A 22,010-nucleotide genomic window follows, 5' to 3' on the forward strand; every position below is an offset into this window, starting at 1 on the left:
CATAGTGGTGTCTTCCATGGTGTGTGGGGGGTGATTTTAATGTGGTTAGATCCCCTTTGGAGAGATCGACAGGAGGAAGATGGACTCAGGCTATGGTACAATTTTTGGAATTCATGGATGGTCATCATCTTCACGATTTGCCTTTGGAGGGTGCTTCTTTCACATGGGTTAATGGCAGAGAGTCTCCTACCCTTTCACATCTGGATAGATCTCTCATTTCAGGAGATTGGGGGGAGAAGTTTCTGGATGTGACTCAGGCAGCCTTGGTTAGACCGACATCGGATCATATTCCCTTGGTGTTGGATTGTGGTGGGTTAAGGTCTAAAATCACTCCTTTTCGTTTTGAAAACATGTGGCTTAGGGCAGATGATTTCCAGGGGTGTGTGAGGTCTTGGTGGGAAGGTAGTATGGTGTTTGGGAATCTGAGCTTTATTCTTGCTAGAAAGCTTGGGGTGTTGAAGAAGGAGATGAAAAGGTGGAATAATGAGGTTTTCGGGAATCTCGAGTGGAGGAATAGTAGGGCTTTGGCGGAGATTGCAGAGATTGATAGCCGGGAAGGCATGGGTGGCATTGATGATGAGCAAAGAAGTAGGAGAGCGGCGTGCCAGGCTGAATTGCTGTGTCGGAGGAGATTTCATGGAGACAGAAATTCAGAGCATTATGGCTTAAGAAGGGGGACAGGAACATTAAGTTCTTCCATAGGTTGGCTAATGCTCATAGGAGGGGCAATCACATAGGGAGACTTACTGTGGATGGGGTGGTATTGAGTAGGGAGGACGGTGTTTGCAGGGGGATTGCCCGATTCTACTAGAGATTGTTTACGGAGCCTGTTTCTACGAGATCCCATTTGGATGGACTTAATTTTGATAGGATCTCTAAGGCAAACAGGGAGGGTCTGGAGATTCCGTTTTTTGAGGAGGAAGTGCTGAAGGTGTTGAGAAATTGTAATGGGGATCAAGCTCCAGGTCCGGATGGTTTCACTATGAGGTTTCTTTTGGAGAGTTGGGCCGTGGTCAGGGGTGAGGTGATGGGTACTTTTCATGCTTTTCATACTCAGGGGCGATTTGAAAAATCCTTGAATGCATCGTTTATAGTCCTTATTCCAAAGAAGGGTGGATCCGTCGATGTGAAGTACTTTATACCTATTAGTTTGTTGGGATGCATTTATAAACAAATAGCCAAATTTTTTTATTTGAGATTGAGGGTGGTCTTGGATGAGGTTATTTCGGAATCTTAGAATGCTTTCATAGGAGGGCGTTGGATTTTGGATTCTGCCCTTATTGCTAGGGAGTGTGTGGATGATAGATTGAGGAGTTCCAGGGGTTTTGTGTAAGCTGGATGTGGAGAAAGCTTATGATCATGTTAGTTGGAGTTTCTTGCTACTTATGAAAAAAAAAAAGTAGTGTTAGTTGGCGTTTTTTGCTATATCTGATGGCAATGATGGGTTTTGGGGATAAATGGAGGAAATGAATTGAGTTCTGCATTTCTTCAGCGAGATTCTCGGTGTTAGTGAATGGGGTTTCGACTGGTTTCTTTGGTAGCTCATGAGGTTTGCGTCAGGGAGATCCATTGTCCCCACTTTTGTTCATTATTGTGATGGAGGGGCTTAGTAGATTGATGGGGAGGGCTGTGGAGGTGGGCTTCATCAGGGGTTTTAGGGTAGGAAGGGATGATATGCAACAGTTGGAGATTTCCCACCTTTTTTTTTGTGGATGATACTCTTGTTTTTTGCGAGGTTGAGGTGTCTCAGATGAGATATTTAAGGTTGGTGTTGATTTGTTTTCAGGCAGTCTCGGGTTTGAAAGTGAATGTGGGGAAGAACGCTTTGATTCAAGTGGGGGAGGTTCCGGAGATTGAGGAATTAGCTTATATTCTTGGTTGTGGAGTTAGTTCTTTTCCGATCTCTTACTTAGGTTTGCCTTTAGGGGTTTCTTTGAGGATTGTAGGTGCTTGGGATCCGGTGGTGGAGAGGGTGGAGAGGAGGCTTGCGGGGTGGAAGAAGTAATATTTATCAGAAGGTGGGAGGGTTACCTTGTTGAAAAGCACTTTGTCGAGTATTCCTACATATTTTTTTATCCCATTTCCAGATTCCGTCCTCGGTTGTTGCTTGTGTTGAAAGACTTCAGAGGAACTTCTTATGGGGAGGTTTGGGGGATGAGTTTAAGTATCATCTGGTTCGTTGGGAGTAGGTGTGTAGCGGTGCCTATCCAGATTCCATACCCTTATCTTCAGCTATAGGATATGGGGTTGGTGACAAGGTTTTGGGGGGGGGGGGGATTCTGATTGGGCTGGGGTTGGTGGCAGTTTGGGCCGAAGGGTGTTAGGGCTGGCCAAGGGTGAGTTTATGTGGAGGAGGAAGAATAGGCTGATGTCAGTTAGTGGGCGGACGGGCCATGTAAGGGATGGGGCAAGTAATATGGATGGATTTAATTACGTGGGCCGGAAAGGAAATTTGAAGGGTATGGGCCAAGACCTGGGGGTGTGGGTGTGGCGTCGCGTGGGTTGCATGTGCGTAATGGTTTTGGGCCTTTGGGGGAGGGACGCAATTCTGGGTTTGAGGAGGGTTATGTGGGGGTGGATGGGCTGGACCAACTGGCCAGTGGCCTAGCGGTACCAAACTCTTACTTCCCAAAGAGAGGTCAGGGGTTCGAGCCTTAGTGGAGGCATGTGTGTGAGAGTACCAATTAGGGAAAAAAAAAAAAAAAAAGTTTTAGAGGGGTTGTTTGCAGTTAAGGGGCCCTCGCAAAGACTGGCTACGGTAGGGTGTGGAGGTCAAGAGGAGAGGTGATTTTTCAGGCGAGCTGTATCAACCAATCCGTGCTATTAAGGCGAGTAGCTGGTCGGTAGGCAAAAGATGGTCGAGGGTTTAGAAACAAAAATGGGCTGTGAATGGTGATGGGGTCCAGGTATGTCTACTGTGTTGTCTATACCGAATTGTTCTATCTCTACCCATGATTCTTCTGCTACTACTCCTTTTGGGGATGTGAGTACAGTGGGTGAGAGGGAGGGAAGGGGACGGCCATTGGTAATTCAGAGGCTTACGCCGATTTTTGAAGTGGAGGGTGAAGGGAGGGGGTCAGAATTTTCAGGCAGTGATGATAGAGGGTATGAACAGCAAGGGGAAGAGAGGGGGCTGATCAAGTTGAGGCCGATTGATACAGACGAAGGGGGCACTAATTTTTGTGTGGGGTGTAGGTGTAGGTTGAGTACCGATGGAGGAGTTGTTGACATTGGGCGATCAGAGCTTAACCTATGCAGTGCTAATGATGAGGTTTGGGATACCAAAATTGATGCGGATCATATGTATCCTTTATGGGATATTGGTTTTGGGGGGGGGGGGGGGGGGGAGCGAGCATGGTGGAAGTTCATACTCCGTTGGCAGTGGTTAGGGCTTTGGATGACCTAGAAGACAATTGGTTTATAAAGGGCATCGAGGAGCAAAGCAAACTGTTGGGGTTGACGCGGGAAGGGGAGGATAAGCAAGTTAAGGAGTTGTTTCAAGTAGTGAAGGATGAATGGGTGAGGAAGAAGGCGAAGAGTCTGCTAGTTTTGAAAGGGGTGTGAGAATTAAAAGGCCTATTTTCTGATGTGAATTATGATAGAAGGAGTGGCGCAGGGAGAATGAAGAGGGGTGGAGGAAGGAGGTAGAGTGGAAGACTCAATCTTTGTCAATGAAGCTCAATATCGTGTCTTGGAATGTTTGGGGGCTAAATGACCCGAGGAAGAGGAAGGCGGTGAAGGCATTGATTCGGAAGTGGAGAATGCAGGTGGTATGTTTGCAGGAGACCAAGCTGGAGGTGGAGGAGGCTAAGGTGATGAAAAGTCCGGGGGGGGGGGGGGGGGGTAGATTTGTGGATTAGGAGGTTATTGATGCGGTGGGGACTGCTGGGAGCATTGCTGTTCTTTGGGATAGGAGATGGGTGTCGAAGGTTGATGTTTGGCAAGGGAGGCATTCATTATCAATTCTACTTGAATTTGAGGAAGATGGGCCGAAGTGGTGTTTTTCGGGGGTTTATGGCCTGCAGTTGATGTGGAGCGTAGAGTGTTGTGGGAAGAGCTGGGTACCATTAGCGGTAGATGGGATGCTCCGTGGCGTGTTGGGGGGATTTTAATGCTGTTCTTAGTACGAGGGAAAGATCTTCTAGGGGTGCATGGGATGGAGCAATGGCTGATTTTTCAGAGTTCGTGGAAGCTAATAGGTTGCTGGATCTGCCCATGGTGGGGGGTGCATTCACATGGTCGAGTGGGCGTGATCCTCCGTCTTTTTCTCGGCTGGATAGATTTCTTATTTCAGTAGAGATGGAGGAAAAGTTTCCGGATGTGGCTTAAGTGGCGTGTGCACGAGCTATTTCTGATCATGTTGCTGGATTGTGGGGGGATCAGGAGAGGAAAAACCCCATTTAGATTTGAAAATATGTGGTTGCATGTGGGAGAGTTTAAAGATAGGGTTCAGAATTGGTGGTGTGGGTATGAGGTTAGGGGTAATCTAAGTTTTCAATTGACATCTAAGTTGAGGCGTTTAAAGGGAGATATCAAGGTTTGGAATAAGGTGTTTGGTAAACTGGAGTGGAGGAAAAATTAGCTCCTTATGGAAATTTCAGAGCTGGATAGGAAGGTGTTGAGGGGATTTCTGGGCTGGAAAGGAGTAGAAGGGAGGAGTGCAAGGCTGAGTTTGAAGAGACTGTTGTGATGGAGGAAGTTTCGTGGAGACAAAAGTCTAGAGCTTTGTGGCTTAAAGAGGGTGATCGGAATACTAGGTTTTTTCATTGCCTAGCTAATGCTCATAGAAGAGGGAATAACAAGGGAAGGATATGTTTTGATGGAGTTATGGCTGAAACTGGAGAGGAGATTCGGACAGGCTTTGTAGCATATTATCAGAAGATGTTTACAGAGTCTGTTTCTTGGAGACCGAGGTTGGATGATATTGAGTTTGATACAATTTTTAATGAGGATAGGGTGGGGTTGAGAGGCCTTCTGGGGAGGAGGAAGTGCTGGAAACTCTAAGGAGTTGTGATGGTGATAAAGCGCCGGGGCCAGATGGGTTCACAATGGCATTTTTTCAAAAGAATTGGGAGGTGGTGAGAGCGGATGTGATGAGAGTTTTGCATGCTTTCTTTGAGGAAGGTTGCTTTGAGAAGAGTTTGAATGCTTCTTTCATTACTCTCATACCTAAAAAGGGTAGAGCGGTTGAAGCTAAGGATTTCAGACCAATTAGTCTGGTGGGGTCTGTTTATAAGATTATTGCAAAGATCTTGGCTATTAGGCTAAGGAAAGTTTTGGATGGGGTCATTTCGGAGTCACAGAATGCGTTTGTTGGAGAAAGGCAGATTCTTGATCCGGTTCTTATTGCTAGTGAATGTATTGATGCAAGAGTCAAGAGTGGGGAGCCGGGGATTGTGTGTAAATTGGATATTGAGAAAGCTTACGACTATTTGAATTGGGCGTTTTTATTGTATTTGTTGGAGAGGATGGGGTTTGGAGTTAAATGGAGAGGGTGGATATACCAATGTATTTCGTCCGCGCGGTTTTCTATTTTAGTGAACGGGTCACCAGCAGGTTTCTTTGCAAGTTCGAGAGGGTTACGGCAGGGGACCCGTTGTCTCCTTTTCTGTTTATTGTTGTAAGAAAAATAATAGGTCTTCTGACCTCAATTGCCGACTCCTCCGAATACAACGTGGTTGGGAATGAGTCAAAGAGAAAGAGATGTTTACGAGATATTTTTTTTTTAAGAGTTCCAACGTGATCCAACCACGTTGTAATCGGAGGAGGAGTCTGCAATTGAGGTCGAAAGACCTATCATTTCTCTTATTGTAATGGATGCATTGAACAGACTCATGAAAAGGGCAAAGGTTTTAGGCTTCCTCCAAGGTTTTTCGGTGGGACGTACGCCAAACCAGATTGTTACATCTCACTTGCTGTTTGCGGATGATACTATTGTTTTTTGTGATGCGAGTGTGAATCAGTTAAGGCATCTGAGGTGTGTTTTGGCATATTTTCAAGTTGTTTCGGGGTTGAAAATAAATATTGGTAAGAGTGTGATTGTTCCAGTGGGGGAGGTGGGAAATATTCATGAGTTAGTAGCTATTTTGGGGTGTGGAGTGGAGTCTTTTCCGTTCTCGTATCTTGGGCTGCCTTTGGGAGCGTCTATGAGGAGAGTTGCTGTTTGGGATTCGGTGGTGGAAAGGTTTCAAAAGAGGTTATCTGGGTGGAAGAAACAATATTTGTCGAAAGGGGTTAACTCACTTTGTTGAAAAGTACTCGCTCTAATCTTCCTACATATTTCATGTCTCTGTTTCTGATTCCGAGAATAGTGTTTGGTAGGCTGAACAAGATTCAGGGGAACTTTTTGTGTGGGGGGGGGGGGGGGGGTGAGATTAGGGGGAGGAGCTAAGTACCATTTGGTGAAATGGGAGAAAGTGTGGACCCACCCCTATGAGAAAAGGAGGGTTGGGAATTCGAAGGTTGGATATGTTTAATAAAGCTTTGTTAGGGAAATGGTTATGGAGATTTGGGTGTGAAAGGTGTGCTCTGGAGGCGTATTATTGCTTGTCGGTTTGGGGAAGAGGAGGGAGGTTGGATGTCTAGAGGTGTCTTTTTTAGCAGGTGTGAGTTGGCAGGGGTTGGACGAGTTTTCTAAGCGGATACGGTTTAGAGTTAGGAATGGGTAGTATGTGAGGTTTTGGAAGGATGTATGGTGTGGGGATGTGGGGTTGGCTCGTCGGTTCCCTCGGTTGTTCAGGATGGTTGAGGATAAGTTTGCTGTGGTTGCAGATTATTTTCTGTTAGAGAATGGGCGAGCTAGTTGGGATGTGCGCTTTCGTAGAAACTTTAACGATTGGGAGTTACTGGAATTTACAGAGCTAATGGGATTAATATATAATCAAGAGGTGGAGGGGGAAGGAAAGGATGAGATGGTGTGGATTGGGGGTGGGGGTGGTCGTGTTTGAGGTCAGGTTGTTTTACCAAAGTCTTACGGGTTAGTTAAGCAATGGGTTCCGTTGGAAGGCTGTATGGAGGACGTCAGCTCCATTGAAGGTGGTTTTTTTCACAAGGACAGCGGTACTTGGCAACATTCTTACTATTCATAATCTTAGAAGAAGAGGTCGAATAACAGTCAATTGGTGTTGTATGTGTAAGATAACGGGTGAATCGGTTAACCATCTTTTGTTGCATTGCAAAGTGGCAGTGGATGTGTGGAGTATGTTTATGAATGTGTTTGGGGTTCAAGGAACATGGTGGACATGTTAGAGACGTGGAGACGGAGATTAATGGGGAGTCGGGGGGAAAGCTTGGAGGGTTGCACCTCTTTGTGTGTGGTGGGGCCTGTGGCTAGAGCGGAACAGGAGATCTTTCGAGGGAAAGGAGGCACCGACGTGGGTGATTAAGTCGTATGTTTTGCATTCGCTTTATTCTTGGGTTAATGGGAGGAATTGTCCGTATGTGGATAGTTTGTTGGATTTTGTTGACAACTTATCATTGTAATGGCGTTTTGTACGTCTTTTGTTTGTTTTGTTAAGGGTTTGCTCCCCTCTAAGCGTTTTTGTTAATATATATTTACTTATAAAAAAAAAAGGGTGTGTAAGCCTGTTAAGTTCAGAGGAATCGGGATTAGGTGATTGCTGCCTTTTAACAGGGCCTGTTAGGTAAGTGGTTGTGGAGGTTTGGTATTGAGCGGGATAGATTGTGGAGGAGGGTTATCTTGTGTCGCTTTGGGGAAGGGGGGGGGGGGGCGCTCTGTTGTGGTGTCTATTCCTGGAGGTGTTGGGGTTTGGAAAGCCCTTCAGAAGGGATGGAATGAGTTTTCTAAGCATATCAGATTTAGAGTTCACGATGGTATAGAGATTCGGTTTTGGGAGGATGTGTGGTGTGGAGATCGCACTTTAGCATGTTTTTTTCCCTAGACTTTTTAGGATTGCGGCTAATAGGCATGCCTCGGTGGCTGACTGCTATCGCCTTGATAGCCAGGAGACCGGTATGGGATATACTTTTTCAGTGATCTTTTCAGGACTGGGAGATGGATGATGTTTTTGGTTTTTTAGAGTTGTATGGCAGGTGATCCGTGGAGGAGGTAGGGATTCTCTTGTTTGGATTCCTTCTTCTAGGGGAATGTTTAGTGTGAGATCTTTTTTCGGATGCCTTCTGGACTTAACTGGGGTGGTATTCCCTTGGAAGGTAGTGTGGCGAACTAAGGTGCCATTGAAAGTGGCTTTCTTTGCTTGGATGGTCGTGTGGGGTAAAATATTGACGCTGGATAATTTGAGAAGGAGAAAGCATATCACGGTGAATTGGTGTTGCATGTGTAAGTGTAATGGCGAGTCGGTTGACCATCTTTTTTTGCATTGTCCAGTGGCGGTTGAATGTTGGAATCTTTTGTTAGGTCTATTTGGAGTTTACTGGGTCATGCCTAGATCTACGAGAGGTGTGATGGACACCTGGAGAGGGGTTTGGGTGGGAGCACAGGCTCGAGGTTTTTTTTTTTGAGGATGGCGCCACTGTATCTTTGGTGGTGTCTGTGGAGGGAGTAGAATAGAAGATCCTTTGAAGGAGAGGAATCTTCGGTCATTGTTCTGAAATATTCTATTATTAACTCTCTTTTTTTGGGGTTCGGGTAGACTTTGTTCCTTTGCTGAGGAGATTGTTGAGTTTTTGGCTTCCCTGGGGCCTTAGGGTACCCAGGTTTTTGTGGTCTTGTAGGGACGCGTTTCCCTTTTGAACGCTTTTAATGAATTGCTTATTTATCTAAAAAAAAAAAAAAAAAAAAAACAGCCAATCCTTGATCCGATCCGTGAGCTACGAATTCAATTTTTTGGAATCCGCCACCGATCCATGGGTGTAGCAATCCCAAGTTGGACAAGTGTTTTGAGATGAAGGGAGTTTTAGAAGAAAGTGAATAGAAATATGTAAAAGGTTCGAATAAGATAAATCACTCATTCATAACTCTAGTATTTATATAGGTGAAAAGAGAACATGTAGATATTTTTTTTTTGATTAGTAATAATTGATTAAAAGAAAGTTCAAAAGGGGAACGCATCCCTTATACAAAAGAGGAACTGGGATCTAAGGACCCAGAGAGTCCAAAAAATTAACTAAGTTAGCGGAAGAGGAGTAAGAACTCCTCTTCACGTAATTAAAGATGGAGCGAATAATATGAAGTTTTGGCGTTGCTATAGACGACCAAACATTCTGTTAGTCCTCTCCTTCCAAATGCACCACCAAACGCAATGTGGAACTGTCCTCCAATAGTCGTGTACGCTTCTTCTCACGCGACATCCCCTCCACGCGTTAATTAGACCCTTAGAAGATCGAGGCATTACCCAAAGCATACCAAATAAGCCAAATAAAAGGTTCCAACAGTCATATGCCACGAGGCAATGCAGAAGCATATGATGCACAGACTCACCATCTCGTTTGCGAAGGCAGCACCAATTAACAATAATGTTGCCCCTCTTCCTCAAGTTGTCAAGCGTCAAAATCTTGCCCATACGACAGTCCATACAAAGAATGCCACTCTAGGAGGAGCCTTGGAGCACCATATGGTCTTCCATGGAAAATCAATGCCAACGAAGTAGGATAGGCATAGAAACATAGACCGTACATCGAATCTACCATGGGTAGAGGGCACCCATAGAAGATCATCACTAACTCTGCCAACTACAACATATCCAGAAGAACACATACCTCGGCCATCTCCCAATCCTGAAAAGAACGCCTAAAACGCATGTCCCATTGCTATCAAGTTGATAACAGTCAGCTACATTGGATATTGGCGGCAATACTGTATAAACTGGGAAAGGTGCAAGATAATGGCTGGTCACCACACCATAATCCTTCCAAAATCGAACACATCTACCATCACGAACTTTGAATCTGATATGGGAAGAGAAAACATCCCAGCCCTTTTGAATGAATTTCCACACGCCAACTCCTCCCGCAATAGAGACTGAACGAGTAGACCAGCCGCCCCTCTCCTCCCCAAAACGACATGAAACAATCCTTCTCCAAGGGCGATGCCTTTCCCTACCGAATTTCTATAACTATTTGCCCAAGAAAACTTGATTAAAGGGAACCAACCTCCGGATACCTAGACCTCCCGATTTCATGGGTTTGCAAACTTGCTCCCACCTTATTAGATGATATTCAAACTCCTCACCTTTTTCACCCTAGAGGAAATCCCTTTGGATCTTTTCAATCCTTTCGGCAACAGAGTATGGGATTTGGAACATAGATAAGAAGTAAGTAGGAAGGCTCGAAAGAGTACTCTTTATGAGAGTAACTTCCCCCCCTTCAACAGATATTGCTTCTTCCACCCTGCTAATCTCCTTGCGTACCTATCAATCACAGGATCCCAGCTCCCCATCCTCTTAGAGGAGACCCCCAAAGGCAAACCCAATAAGGGATACGGAAAGAGCTCACCCTATACCCAAGAACTGCGGCTAAGGAGGAAATATCCTGAAAATCCCCAATTGGGACAAGCACGCTCTTGGCTACATTGACCTTCAACCCAGAGACCGCCTGAAAATAGACCAGAATGCACCTCAAATATCTAAGTTGAGACACGTTAGCATCACAAAAGACCAAGGAATCATCCGCGAACAGTAAATGAGAGATCTCCATGTGATGAGCTAGATCACTGCCTACCCTAAAGCCTTTGATAAGATCGAGATCCTCTGCCCTCCATGACGATGAGAAAAAGAAAAGACGACAAGGGATCTCCTTGTCTCAAACCCCGAGAACACCCGAAGAAACCAGCAGGAGACCCATTCATGAGAACAGAGAACTTAACGGACGAAAGATATGTCTCTATTCATTTCCTCTATCTACTTCCAAACCCCATTCGCTGAAGTAAGTACAGCAGGAAATTCTAATTAACATGATCATAAGCTTTTTCAATGTCAAGTTTGCATAAAACTCTAGGGACACCACGTCTCAACCTGGAATCCACACATTCACTTGTAATAAGAACTGAATCTAGGATCTGCTGTCCTCCGATAAAGGCATTCTGGGAATCCGAAATAATTCCATCCATAACGTCCCTCATCCTAAGAGCAAGAACCTTGGCAATAAGCTTGTAAATGCAACCCACTAAGCTAATTGGTCCAAAGTCTTTAATATCAGAAGTGTTACCCTTCTTAGGGATGAGGGCAGTGAAAGAGGCATTAAACGATTTCTCGAAGACGCCATGAGAATGAAACTCCTGGAAGGTACCCATCACCTCGTTTCTCACCACCTCCCAACTTTCCATCAGAAACCGCATAGTGAACCCATCTGGCCCCGAAGCTTTGTCACCATTGCAACTCGTTAAGGCCTTTAGCACTTCCTCTTCGGAGAAAGGGACCTCAAGACTAGGGATGACAACGAGGGCAGGTTTAGGCGGGTGTACCCTCTCCCGCCCCCGCAACCGTTTAAAAACCCCGCCCCCGTCTCTGCCCAAAACTGCAAAAACGGGGGAACTTTCCACCATATCCCCGTAACAGTTTAACATTTTTACCCCCGCGGGTACCCGCCCCGCCCCGTTTAGACCATAATTTATTTATTGTTGAAATAAATTTGTTCTTTTTTTTTTCCCCTCATCTTCAATTCTTCACCATTGCAACTTTCCTTTTAATCAAATTCATTTGTTACTTTAATATTGTTATATAGGGTACTTAATATATAGTGGTAAATATATATACTATTGAAATAAAGGTACTTAAGTAATTTGCCTATCTAAACGGGGCGGGGCGGTGCGGGGCGACCTCCCCCCGCACCTGCACCAAACCCGTGTGGGTTTTTATTACATGAAACCATCCCCGCCCATATAAGCAAAACGGTCCCCCAAAACAGCCAAAAACGAGGTGGGGCGGGGCGGGTAACCGCTGGAGCAGGTCAAATTGCCATCCCTACTCAAGACCATCTCTATCTAACTCAGAAATAACATCAAAATGAAGACCGTTAAGCCTAGGTCTCCATCCTAAAGGCTCAATGTATACCTTCTGGTAAAAAGAGACGATCCCACCGCGCACCTCTTCCTCCCTCCACAACTCCAGACCATCCACCCGAATTCGCCCTATGAGATTACTCCTTCTGTGGGCATTAGCAAACCTGTGGAAAAATTTTGTGTTACGATCTTCCTCTTTAATCCATAAGGCCCGAGATTTCTGGCGCCACGAGAACTCCTCTATACTAGCAATCTCAGCAAGAACCGCCTCGCAGGAAGCTCTCCTAGAGCGTAGAGACTCCACATCCCGAGCCGCCTCTTCAAGATGATCAATCTCAGAAAAATCAGCAAGGACTCTATTCTTCCTCCATTCAAGATTCTCGAATACCTCCTTATTCCACCTCTTAAGCTCGATTTTGAGAGCCCTTAGCTTCCTAGCTAATATAAAACGGGAAGAACCTGTAACCGTTACCTCCTCCCACCAAGACCGGACTTTCCATTGGAAGTCGTCCGCTCTCAACCATATATTCTCGAATCGAAACGGGGAGCACCGAGATCTCAGACCCCTACAGTCCAGAACCAGAGGAACATGATTAGAGGTAACCCTCTAAGTCACTAGGAGCGGGAGCGAGTGCGAGAGCGAGAGCGAGAGCGAGAGCGAGAGCGAGAGCGAAAGCGAGAGTGCAAAAGCATCAAAGTTAAATTTTTCGAAAGCGGGAGCGTCTGTATATTAGGTTTAAATAAAATTATATAAACTCATGACACATATTTTGTATTTATTTAAATCCATATGCAAATATATTCATTATTGTTTATTCCATTAATGATATATGTAATAAATAAGCTAACTTTTCTCACTAATAGATGTGTGGTTTATTTGAAATATTCTCCAATTGGGAAGTTTTTTTAGTAGTATATTTTCAAACATTAATTATATATATATATATATGGTAGTATAGCAATGCCAATGCAGTTGGCGCACACGTGCAGTTTAAGTAATTAATCCATATATTAAGTAATAGTGTAAGTAATAAATGCATATATATGGTAATATAGGTGTTCCATATCATTAGAACTGTAACAAATTTAGCTGTATAAAGTGAATTCGTATGGAAATCGCGAACTAGGAAAACAAATTCGTGAATTGCAAAAATTGAATTCGCGGATTTTGTGCGAGTTCGCTCCCAAATCGCAAATCCGCGTGCGGAGCTTGAGAGCGGGGCCACTTTGGACGAATTGTGTGGCTAAGGTAACCCTTGCTAAAACCGCCTAAATAGCATCCGGGAATTTCTCTTCCCACTCCCCAGAGATCAATAACCTATCAAGCCTTGATAAGGTAATCGGGTCCCTGCCATTAGACCATGTAAAGGCTGCCCCTTCCATTGGCAGTTCAATGAGAGAATGGCCATCAATAAAATCAAAAAACAGAGTCATGTTCGAAGACCACCTTCCCCCTATGGGCCTCTCTAGCGGAGACCTAACAGAATTAAAATCCCTACCCAGGCATCAAGGAAGAGACCACAGTCCCTGTACATGGCAAAATCCTCCCAAAAGAGAGGTCTATCACTATCAACAATTGGTCCGTAGACCCCAGAGAAAACCTATCTGAAGTTGTCCTCCTCCATCTTGAACACCCAGGACGTAGAGAACCTCCCCATCCAAACGTCCATCCTTGACAACCATCTACGATCCCACATAACTAAAATACCACCAGAAGTACCTGAAGCATTCAAGGCCTCCCATTCCACAAACCTACCTCCCCAAAGACTCCTAACAACCCCATCAGAAATAAAGGCCATCTTGGTTTCTTGCAAACAGATAACCTGAGCTCCCCACTTCCTTAAAGCTATCTTCACCACCCTCCTTTTGTCCGGCTCGTTGAGACCACGGACATTCCAAGTAATGATTCGTAGCTTCATTAAGAACCAGATAAGATTATCTCCCCTCCTCCCCTCATTCCACTCCTACTTCTAGTCCTTCCCCTCTCTTTCACCGCCCCTCTTCCCTTTATAGTTGACATAAGAGATAAGATTCTTAACCTCCTGGTTCCCTTTCCAAGACGATAAAGATCTCTTATTAATAACCTCTTTCGTACTCTGCATGTTCACTGCAACCTCTCTTCCTTCCATAATTGCATGAAGAATGGACAGTGCCTGATCACTATTGTCCTTTGATGAGACACCCAACAACTCACTAGTAACCCCGATGTTTGCTACTACCCATTCCTTGCCCAGATTAGCAGCCGTTTCAGAGCAATCGGGTCGTATGATAGCCAGTGGTTCCACCATTTCTAGGTTAGAGTGGTCCGTCTCCAACCATGGGACTAACTCATTAGGATAGACATGTTGAATGGAAGCCATATCTTCGTTCACCTCCGTTGCACTTTCCTTCCCACTTACATACACATCCGTCTGCAAATCCGTGTCTGTAACAGAGTCACCCATTCCTTGATCCAAGAAACTATGAAGCCTTTTAAAGCAACACAGAGGCGAAGCTCTTTAAGCAAAGCCATAGCAGAGTTGTTGGTCAACTGAAGATGGAGATCACGTCTCACACAAACCGTAATCCCCACAAACGATTCCTTTACAGCACAAGCATCTGAGTCATCATACCCAAGAAAAGCAGGCCTTTAGTCATCTGTCACATCCAGAGGACTCACCTTCAGGCACCGTTGGCAGACATCCCTTCTCCATCTCAACACCACTCCTCAACACCCCACAAGGAGTAGAAGAAGAAGAAGGAGCATAAGAAGGGCTCCGAAGGTGAGAGACAGAGGACATACTTGAATCATTGGTAGAAGAGGTGCGAGCGATCCACTTCTGTTTATCATTGCGAGACCATCTGTTTCCATGACGAATCAGATGAGAGCCTCGATTTGATAATCTAGGGCTTATATCATTCGGCAAGACAAGGGCAGAGGCACTGAAAAATTAGTACTACACTTATCGTGTCGAAAGGTCTTCTCTTCTGTGCTCAAGCCGGCCGTGCATGCGTTGAATTGCATCCATCTCATCTTCTTCGACAAGGACCACGGTCTGTTTACAGAAGAGTCGTAAGAGTTACGTTGCGAGGAGAGAAGGTCTGAATAAACTTCACTATGCCTTAACAAGACCTTTAGGCTGGGCTTCTCATTTGGAAAAGAAATGGATAAGCGTTTGTTGGCCCCCCACAAAACCTTCCTCTTTTAACTCATTGGGAGCCTGAGGTTCGTAACAAGGTAGAATCCCATTAGCCATGGGCTTATCAGGCCCAAGACTTAGAACATGCCCATCAGTGGCTACCATTATTTCATTGGAGACACCTCTATGACCACGTGCCCGACCACGTGGATGGCCTCCAATGGTGTGATTAGATCGAGGAAAGGCTGAAAAGGAAGGGAAGGAAGCGTTATGCGTACTTCTCATGGACCTCCTTCCCCTACTTGCATACGGCACGTTGAAGCGCACGCGTCGTTGACCTTGAAGGCCAAGGTGAAACTGAAATTGCCGTGAACGACGACCTCTTCTGGATCTCGTTTCATCGGACTTGAAGGGGGGACCATCGATTGTGCCGTAAGAAGACTTCGGAAGGATAGATGGTGAAGATTCCTTTGTCAAAGCGACCTTAAAGGCCACTCTCTGATCTTCGACGAAAACAAACTCCGGTAATACACCTCCGTTAGAAACATAGAGAATAACTCTCTCACCTCCCGCCATATTGTCTGCCTCCAGACCTCTGAAACCACCGCACATATTTCCTATGGCTTCAAATAACTTCTGACACCAAAGATGGAGGGGCAGGCCATACATCACCACCCTTCTTGTCCTGTCTCTTGTTCTCACTGCCGAACATCCCACCGCAAAATACCAAACCTGAACACCCTGCCTTCGTCAATTGAGAAGCTTTTGATCCATAGTTGTTAAAGGCTCAAGGCGCATAAAAGCGCAAATGCCTCCTGGAGCCTGAGGCGCAAGGCGCAAGGCGAGGCGCGCGCCCGACTGAAGCAAGGCGCACGTTGGAAAAAAAAAAAAAAACAAAACAAGATGCAAATCATGCAATAGTATATAGAAAGATGTAAAAGTCAACTAAATGAATTACTTAAGTTAAATATTCAACATAAAGATGCCAAAACCAAGTAAATCAAGTACTTGAGTTCAAAACAGTGAATAATTAAACATATTAACATAAAGATGCAAAAGTCAACTAAGGAAAAGTATAAGATAAAACTAAAACAAACATAAACATCATTCTTCCTAAGAAGACAACACCAATGAATCTAAATATCATCCTCGTCATCAATAAGCATAACATCATTTTGATCGTCACTAAATGATTCATAATTCTCAGGATCCTCTTCTATCTCATCTGAATCATCCTCATCCTCATCCACAAGTCGAACTGAAGAACTTCCTGCTCCCTTTGTTGGTAACCGTGAACTAGAACTAGATTTTGATCTAGTAGACCGTTGCGGCCTGCTTGCCTCTCCAATACCAGCAAAATTAGCAACATCACCCCATCTCAAGGAATCATCTTCATAGACTAGATCATGTTCTGCATCAGCATCATCCATCCTCCCTGTCAACCACTCGTTGCTCTCATCAATGTCATCGAGTAAAATGGGATCAAGAGTGTCACGCATATTATATCGACGCCTCAATGCTCTATTATATTTGATGAACACTAAATCATTCAACGTTGTTTGAGCGAGCCTATTTCTTTTCTTGTTATGAAGCTGCAATAAATTCAACTTTAACTAGTAAGTATAAAAAATTAAAATTTTAATTTTCAACAAATAAATTACAAACCTAGTTAGTAAATACTAAATAGTATATACTTACATGCTCAAACACGCTCCAATTTCGTTCACAACCAGAAGAGCTGCAAGTAAGGCTTAAAACCTTTATAGCAAACTTTTGGAGAAGTTTTGTTGACTTGCCATAAGCTTCCCACCAATTAGCTATTAAAAAAAAATTAATAATGATGTTTAGCAACTTTAGCTTCATCTTTCTATCGACTCTATTGTCAAAATAATTTTAACACTTAGCTATACTAACTTAATATACTTTACCACTTTACCTGGTCCTCGTGTACTTCTCTGTCTAATAGCAAAGGGATTACCAAAGAGGCCCTCAGCTTTAGAATATAAGGACAGCTCCTCAGTAATTTTGTCTTGGTCTTTGACATCCGGGACTAACCTTGCAATGCATGCATACAAACCCTTTGCAATCTCTTCATCTTCTTCAATTTTCGAATTTGAATAAAAGTATTCTGGGTTCAAATAATAACCTGCTGCATGCAAAGGGCGATGAAGTTGAACATTCCACCTCTTATCAATTATTTCAAAAATATCTGAGTATTTATCTTCTACTCCCCCAAATGATTTTGCAATGGCTTCTTTAGCCCTATCCATAGCCGCATAAATGTATCCCATGGGAGGCTTTCTCTCGCCATCAACTAATCTCAAAACCGGAATAAGAGGACCGGAAACCTTATGGCTAAAGACAATGTTGTTCCAAAAGGAAGGCATCAAAACATAAGAAGCAACTCTTTTACCGGCTTCCTCTTTCGCCCATTTACTACGATTCCATTCTTTTGAAGTAAACATCTTTCTCAAGTTATTCTTTTGCTTGTGAATACTTGATAATGTGATGAAACATGTAGCAAATCGAGTCTTAGCAGGCCTAAGCAACTCCTTTTTGTGAGTAAAGTTCCTCATAATGTTCAACAACTTTGGTCGCATATAAATATAACTATTCAACTCCACTGCCCTTTGCATTGTTCTAGAGATGGACGGTATTTTCCCAATGTCTTCCAACATCAAGTCTAAGCAATGAGCAGCACATGGGGTCCAATACAAATGTGGGTGTTCTTTCTCTAACATCCTCCCTATTTGAAACCAAACGGAAAAAAGAAAAAATGATATAAAGATAATGAGTAAATCAAAGTTGATTTAAATTATATATTTGTAAAGAATGTAAACTCTAAAAGTTATAAACATTGAACATTCTTACCGGCATACTTATTGCTTGACTCACTATCTGTGACGACTTGGATGACATTTGCTACTCCAATGCGGTTCACAAATTTATTAAGTAAGTCAAACATCTTGTCACCATCCTTTGAAAAAGAAGAAGTATCTATCAACTCAATAAACATGGTTCCCCTTGGACTATTTACTAGGAAATTAAGCAATGTTCTCCCTCTCTTGTCTGTCCACCCATCTGCCATTAATGAACATCCAAATTTTGACCACTCCTCCCTATGGTCATTCATCAAAGCATTGGTATTATCCAATTCCTTCCTAAGCAAAGGAACTCTCACCTCATGATAACTAGGTGGTTTCATGCCAGGACCATATTGTCCAATTGCTTCAACAACCTCGGCAAAGCTATCATACTTAACAGCATTGAATGCAATTCCTGCATCATACATCCACCTTGCAAAAGCAGCACACGCTCTTCCTCTCAACTCTTTCTTGCATGCATCATTAATGGCTGTTTGTTTTCCCCCTTCCTTTCTTTTTTGTACCACAATTTCCGGTCTGGGAGTGAAATATAAATCAATCGGTCCCTTTTGCTTTTGCATCTTTGAGGAATTGACACTAGCACTGCCTGCACTAGCTACCCTTTTTCCCCGATTGCTAACTTCCATGACATCATCCTCATCCTCTCCATCAATGAAATTAATCTCATCACTAGGTAACAAATTCATTTGTTCTTTTTCTTCCTTTTTCTTACTCATGTACTCTTTGATTTCTTCTCTAACACTAGATGGGCATCTTGTGCATGCACTCACATTTCTATATCCTCCAGCTAAGTGTTGCTTAGCCCGATAAATACCTCCTTTTGTAACTTTTGCACAGAAGTTACAAGTGACGGCATTTGTATCTTTCGGATTCTCTAAATGTGAGTAATTCCATGCCGGATCCTTTCTTGAACCTTCACTAGGCATCTTTTAAAGTTCAAACTACAATCAAGTTCAATAGAAATTATGTAAGCTGCAAATCAATCTAATTTTCTATAACTATAAGCACCATGATTCATTCTATAACTATAACAACTAAACATACTTTCAATAATAGAACCTAATTATATTATATGAAAATAATATAACAGTAAACAGTTGCTATTTACAATTTGCGATTGTCTTTTATAATTTAGACTTTAGAGTACACTTCACTAATTATTTCATTTTAACATGTTAGAATGATTCAATGGAACAAATACAGGCATACAATTTGGCTGCAATTGTGATTAAGCAAAGTAACTGCAGAATGTGTTGGCTCAAATTGGGAAATAGATCCGTCACAGACTCACAGTCACTCTCTACGTGGAGAGAGCTGATAGATCGGTTTGGAGCTAATTTTTATGGATTCAGTATTTCAGTGTTAAGTAACTTAAGTTTGATGTTAATAAATTTGACTTCAATTTGGTGTTAGTTGTTAACTGGACAATTTCTTCTCTCTATCAGTCTATCTCTCTGTATTTGGTATTTTGGTGTTATGTAAATTCTGTATAGATTAGAAGCTTTGTATTCCTCTGCAAATTTTACGAGAAAATCAATTAAATACCTTCTGATTTCAATAATTTTTTTTTTTTTTGGGTAACCTGTAACCAAGAAAAAGAATTACATTCAATCTGTCACATACAGGCTATAATCAATCTGTTGGGGTAACTGAATGACGAGGTTCTTTACAAAAAGGTTTAACCAATCTACTTCCCTCTTTAAAGTTCCAACTTTCTTGTTTATGTCAATTATATACCAACAACTAACTTGAATCCTTGAAATTTATAAATTCGAACTATATATATACATATAGAATTCCTGATGGTTCGATTGATACTTGATATATATAACTTTCTTGGTTACTTGATACTTCAGTGCTATGAATTATGATATGGTTCGATTTAGTTATCAAATAATTTCATTCACCTTGTTAACCTTGAAATTTATAAATCAGAACTATATATATACATATAGAATTCCTGATGGTTTTATAATTCTTCTCTGTACCTTAATAGCTACTCAAGAAAAAAAATAAAATAAAAAAATAGAGAAAAAAAAGAAGAATAATAAAATAAAAAAAAAACTGCCAAACTCGACTCTACAGTCGGTCGAGAGAAGAAAAGAAGAAGAAAAGAAAAAAAAAAAAAAAAAAACTAAGACAGATCACAGATCCGAGAAGAGAAGGAGAGAAGAAGAAGAAAAGGAAGAGGAGAGAAGAAAAAGAGAAGAAGAAGAGAGAGAACGTACCGGCAGAGTCGCGGTGTCGCTGACGGCGTAGATCCAGCAGATCCGACACAGATGACAGATCCGAGACCGAGAGTAACTGCTGTCCAAGACTCCAAGTCGTCGCACTCGCCTCTGTGATCTCTGTCTCCGACTTTGTTTTGGTGTTTATTCTTTCGTTTTTTGTTTTTTTTAATGTGGTAACGAAGTGTTATAAAAGTAATAATATAGAAACAATAAAATAATAAAACAAATCAATAAAGTCAATAAACAAATCAATAAAGGCGCGCCTTTGTATCGCCTTTAGCCTTGCGCCTGTAGATAAAAGGCGCTCGCCTTCTGCAACCCATGCGCCTCAAGGTTCTGGAGGCGCTGAGATGGCGCCTGGAGGCGCCTTGCGCCTCAGGCGCGCGCCTCCGGCGCCTTTGACAACTATGTTTTGATCTCACCATTGAGATTAAGGCGTGGAAGAGTCGCCACATCGGGATAAGATCGGAGCATATCACAAGTCCCCAAGACTTCTTGATGAAGAACGGAAACCAGAAAGAAGAGAGGAAGAAATTAGAGGACGCCGGAGTAGAGAAGAGAAGAGATCAGAAGGATAGAGAGAGAAATATTCCACATTATTGGGCTAAGTCTTATTTTTTCAGATGCTGATATTACAAGAAAGAAAATTAAATCAAATCACAGCATATTCTATGGCATATTCTATGCCATTATTAATGGCTATCAAATTTCTGCTAATATGGTAAGTCATTCCATAAAGTGTGGCTATCATATCTCTGCTAACATTAGTAGTGATCCATTGCTTCCTTTCATATGCTATTGTTTTGACCTTTAGATTGATTAAAATTTGAAATCACATACTACATACATCGGATACCATCTCACAAAGATTACTATATTGATTGATAAATTTGTCATCTTGTCTTAATAAGTGTGTTGTTTCTCATTTGTAACATTATTTAAAATCATTAGTATCTTATAGATAAATAGTGTGAATTTATTTATGAAGTTTTTTTAAAAAAATGTTTCAATCACATGCATCACGGTCTTGTACTAGTAACAAGTAAAAGTACTATAATTTCAAGCCCTATAACCAAACTGTTCAGTTCAGTTTTTCAGCACAATAACACATTTCAAAATTTAACCAATTTTCAACTAATTTAACGCTTAACAAAATTATTTGACAACTTGAATTTATATTTGTGAAGAAACAATTATAGAAAATTTCTAATTTTTAACAAATTAAAACATTATTTTCAAAAGTTGAGAAAGTTAGGATAACCCATGTCTTTGAGCTATCTTTCAAATTTTCTCCCTTTTCTCCTTCCTTCTCTCTCTCTCTCTCTCTCTTTCTCATACACAAAACTTTTTGTTTGTTGCTTTATATTGTTATTATTATTAATATTTTTCTTACATGACATGTGTCTATTGCTATTACACCTGTATGGATATACCATAATGTGATGTTGTGGCCCAAATTTGGTTCCGGGTCGCGTTGCGACTCGACGGCCTGTTGATTGAGCTTTTGACTCGGTTTTTGATTGTGGGTCGTGGACCCTTTTTAGTACTCTCTTGTAGCCTGATATAAAAGGGTGTTTAGGGTTTTGGAGTTGGAGATTAAGAGACACTAAAAATCGCAGAAAAGAGAGTGAGAGCGAGAGCTAGGGTTTTGGGGTTGAAATTTGTAATATCTAGATTTTTGCATAGTGAATTATTTCGCTGGATCTTCACCATGGATGTAGGCTTTGCCGAACCACGTAAATCTTTGTGTTCATTGCGAGAGCTAGGGTTTCGTGATTGTTTCTTGGGTTTGCTGTGTTTGTTGTAACACATATACATATCTATGTTTTGGTCTGGCCTGGGTTGGTGGACATGTTGA

General features: G+C 42.5%; 2 protein-coding genes across 3 annotated transcripts in view; one reads left to right on the plus strand and one right to left on the minus strand.

Moving 5' to 3' along the window:
* LOC132268193 (DNA (cytosine-5)-methyltransferase CMT2-like) overlaps window positions 1-22,010 on the plus strand; it is a 69,714-nt gene that overhangs the window by 5,099 nt on the left and 42,605 nt on the right. The gene's annotated exons all lie outside the window — the stretch shown is intronic.
* On the minus strand, window positions 16,116-18,028 carry LOC132268194 (uncharacterized). Its single transcript, XM_059768982.1, has 4 exons — window positions 17,908-18,028; window positions 16,973-17,782; window positions 16,735-16,853; window positions 16,116-16,628 (listed from the first exon to the last, which is right to left on the minus strand). Exons 1-4 carry the CDS (start codon window positions 17,999-18,001, stop codon window positions 16,173-16,175), a joined length of 1,479 nt encoding a protein of 492 aa, XP_059624965.1. The 5' UTR covers window positions 18,002-18,028; the 3' UTR covers window positions 16,116-16,172.

Source organism: Cornus florida, unplaced genomic scaffold (genome assembly GCF_030987335.1).
Source record: "Cornus florida cultivar Cherokee Brave unplaced genomic scaffold, ASM3098733v1 CherokeeBrave_3.0.0_Hap2_Chr08, whole genome shotgun sequence".
NCBI classification, from domain to species: domain Eukaryota; kingdom Viridiplantae; phylum Streptophyta; class Magnoliopsida; order Cornales; family Cornaceae; genus Cornus; species Cornus florida.

Excerpts from the sequence above, each read along its gene's own strand:
- LOC132268194 (XM_059768982.1), bottom strand. The coding sequence starts at position 18,001 with ATGTTTGACTTACTTAATAAATTTGTGAACCGCATTGGAGTAGCAAAT. Across the intron at positions 16,854-16,972 it reads GAGAAGTACACGAGGACCAG|CTAATTGGTGGGAAGCTTAT; the intron begins GTAAAGTGGTAA and ends TTTTTTTAATAG. Across the intron at positions 16,629-16,734 it reads ATTGGAGCGTGTTTGAGCAT|CTTCATAACAAGAAAAGAAA; the intron begins GTAAGTATATAC and ends AATTTATTGCAG.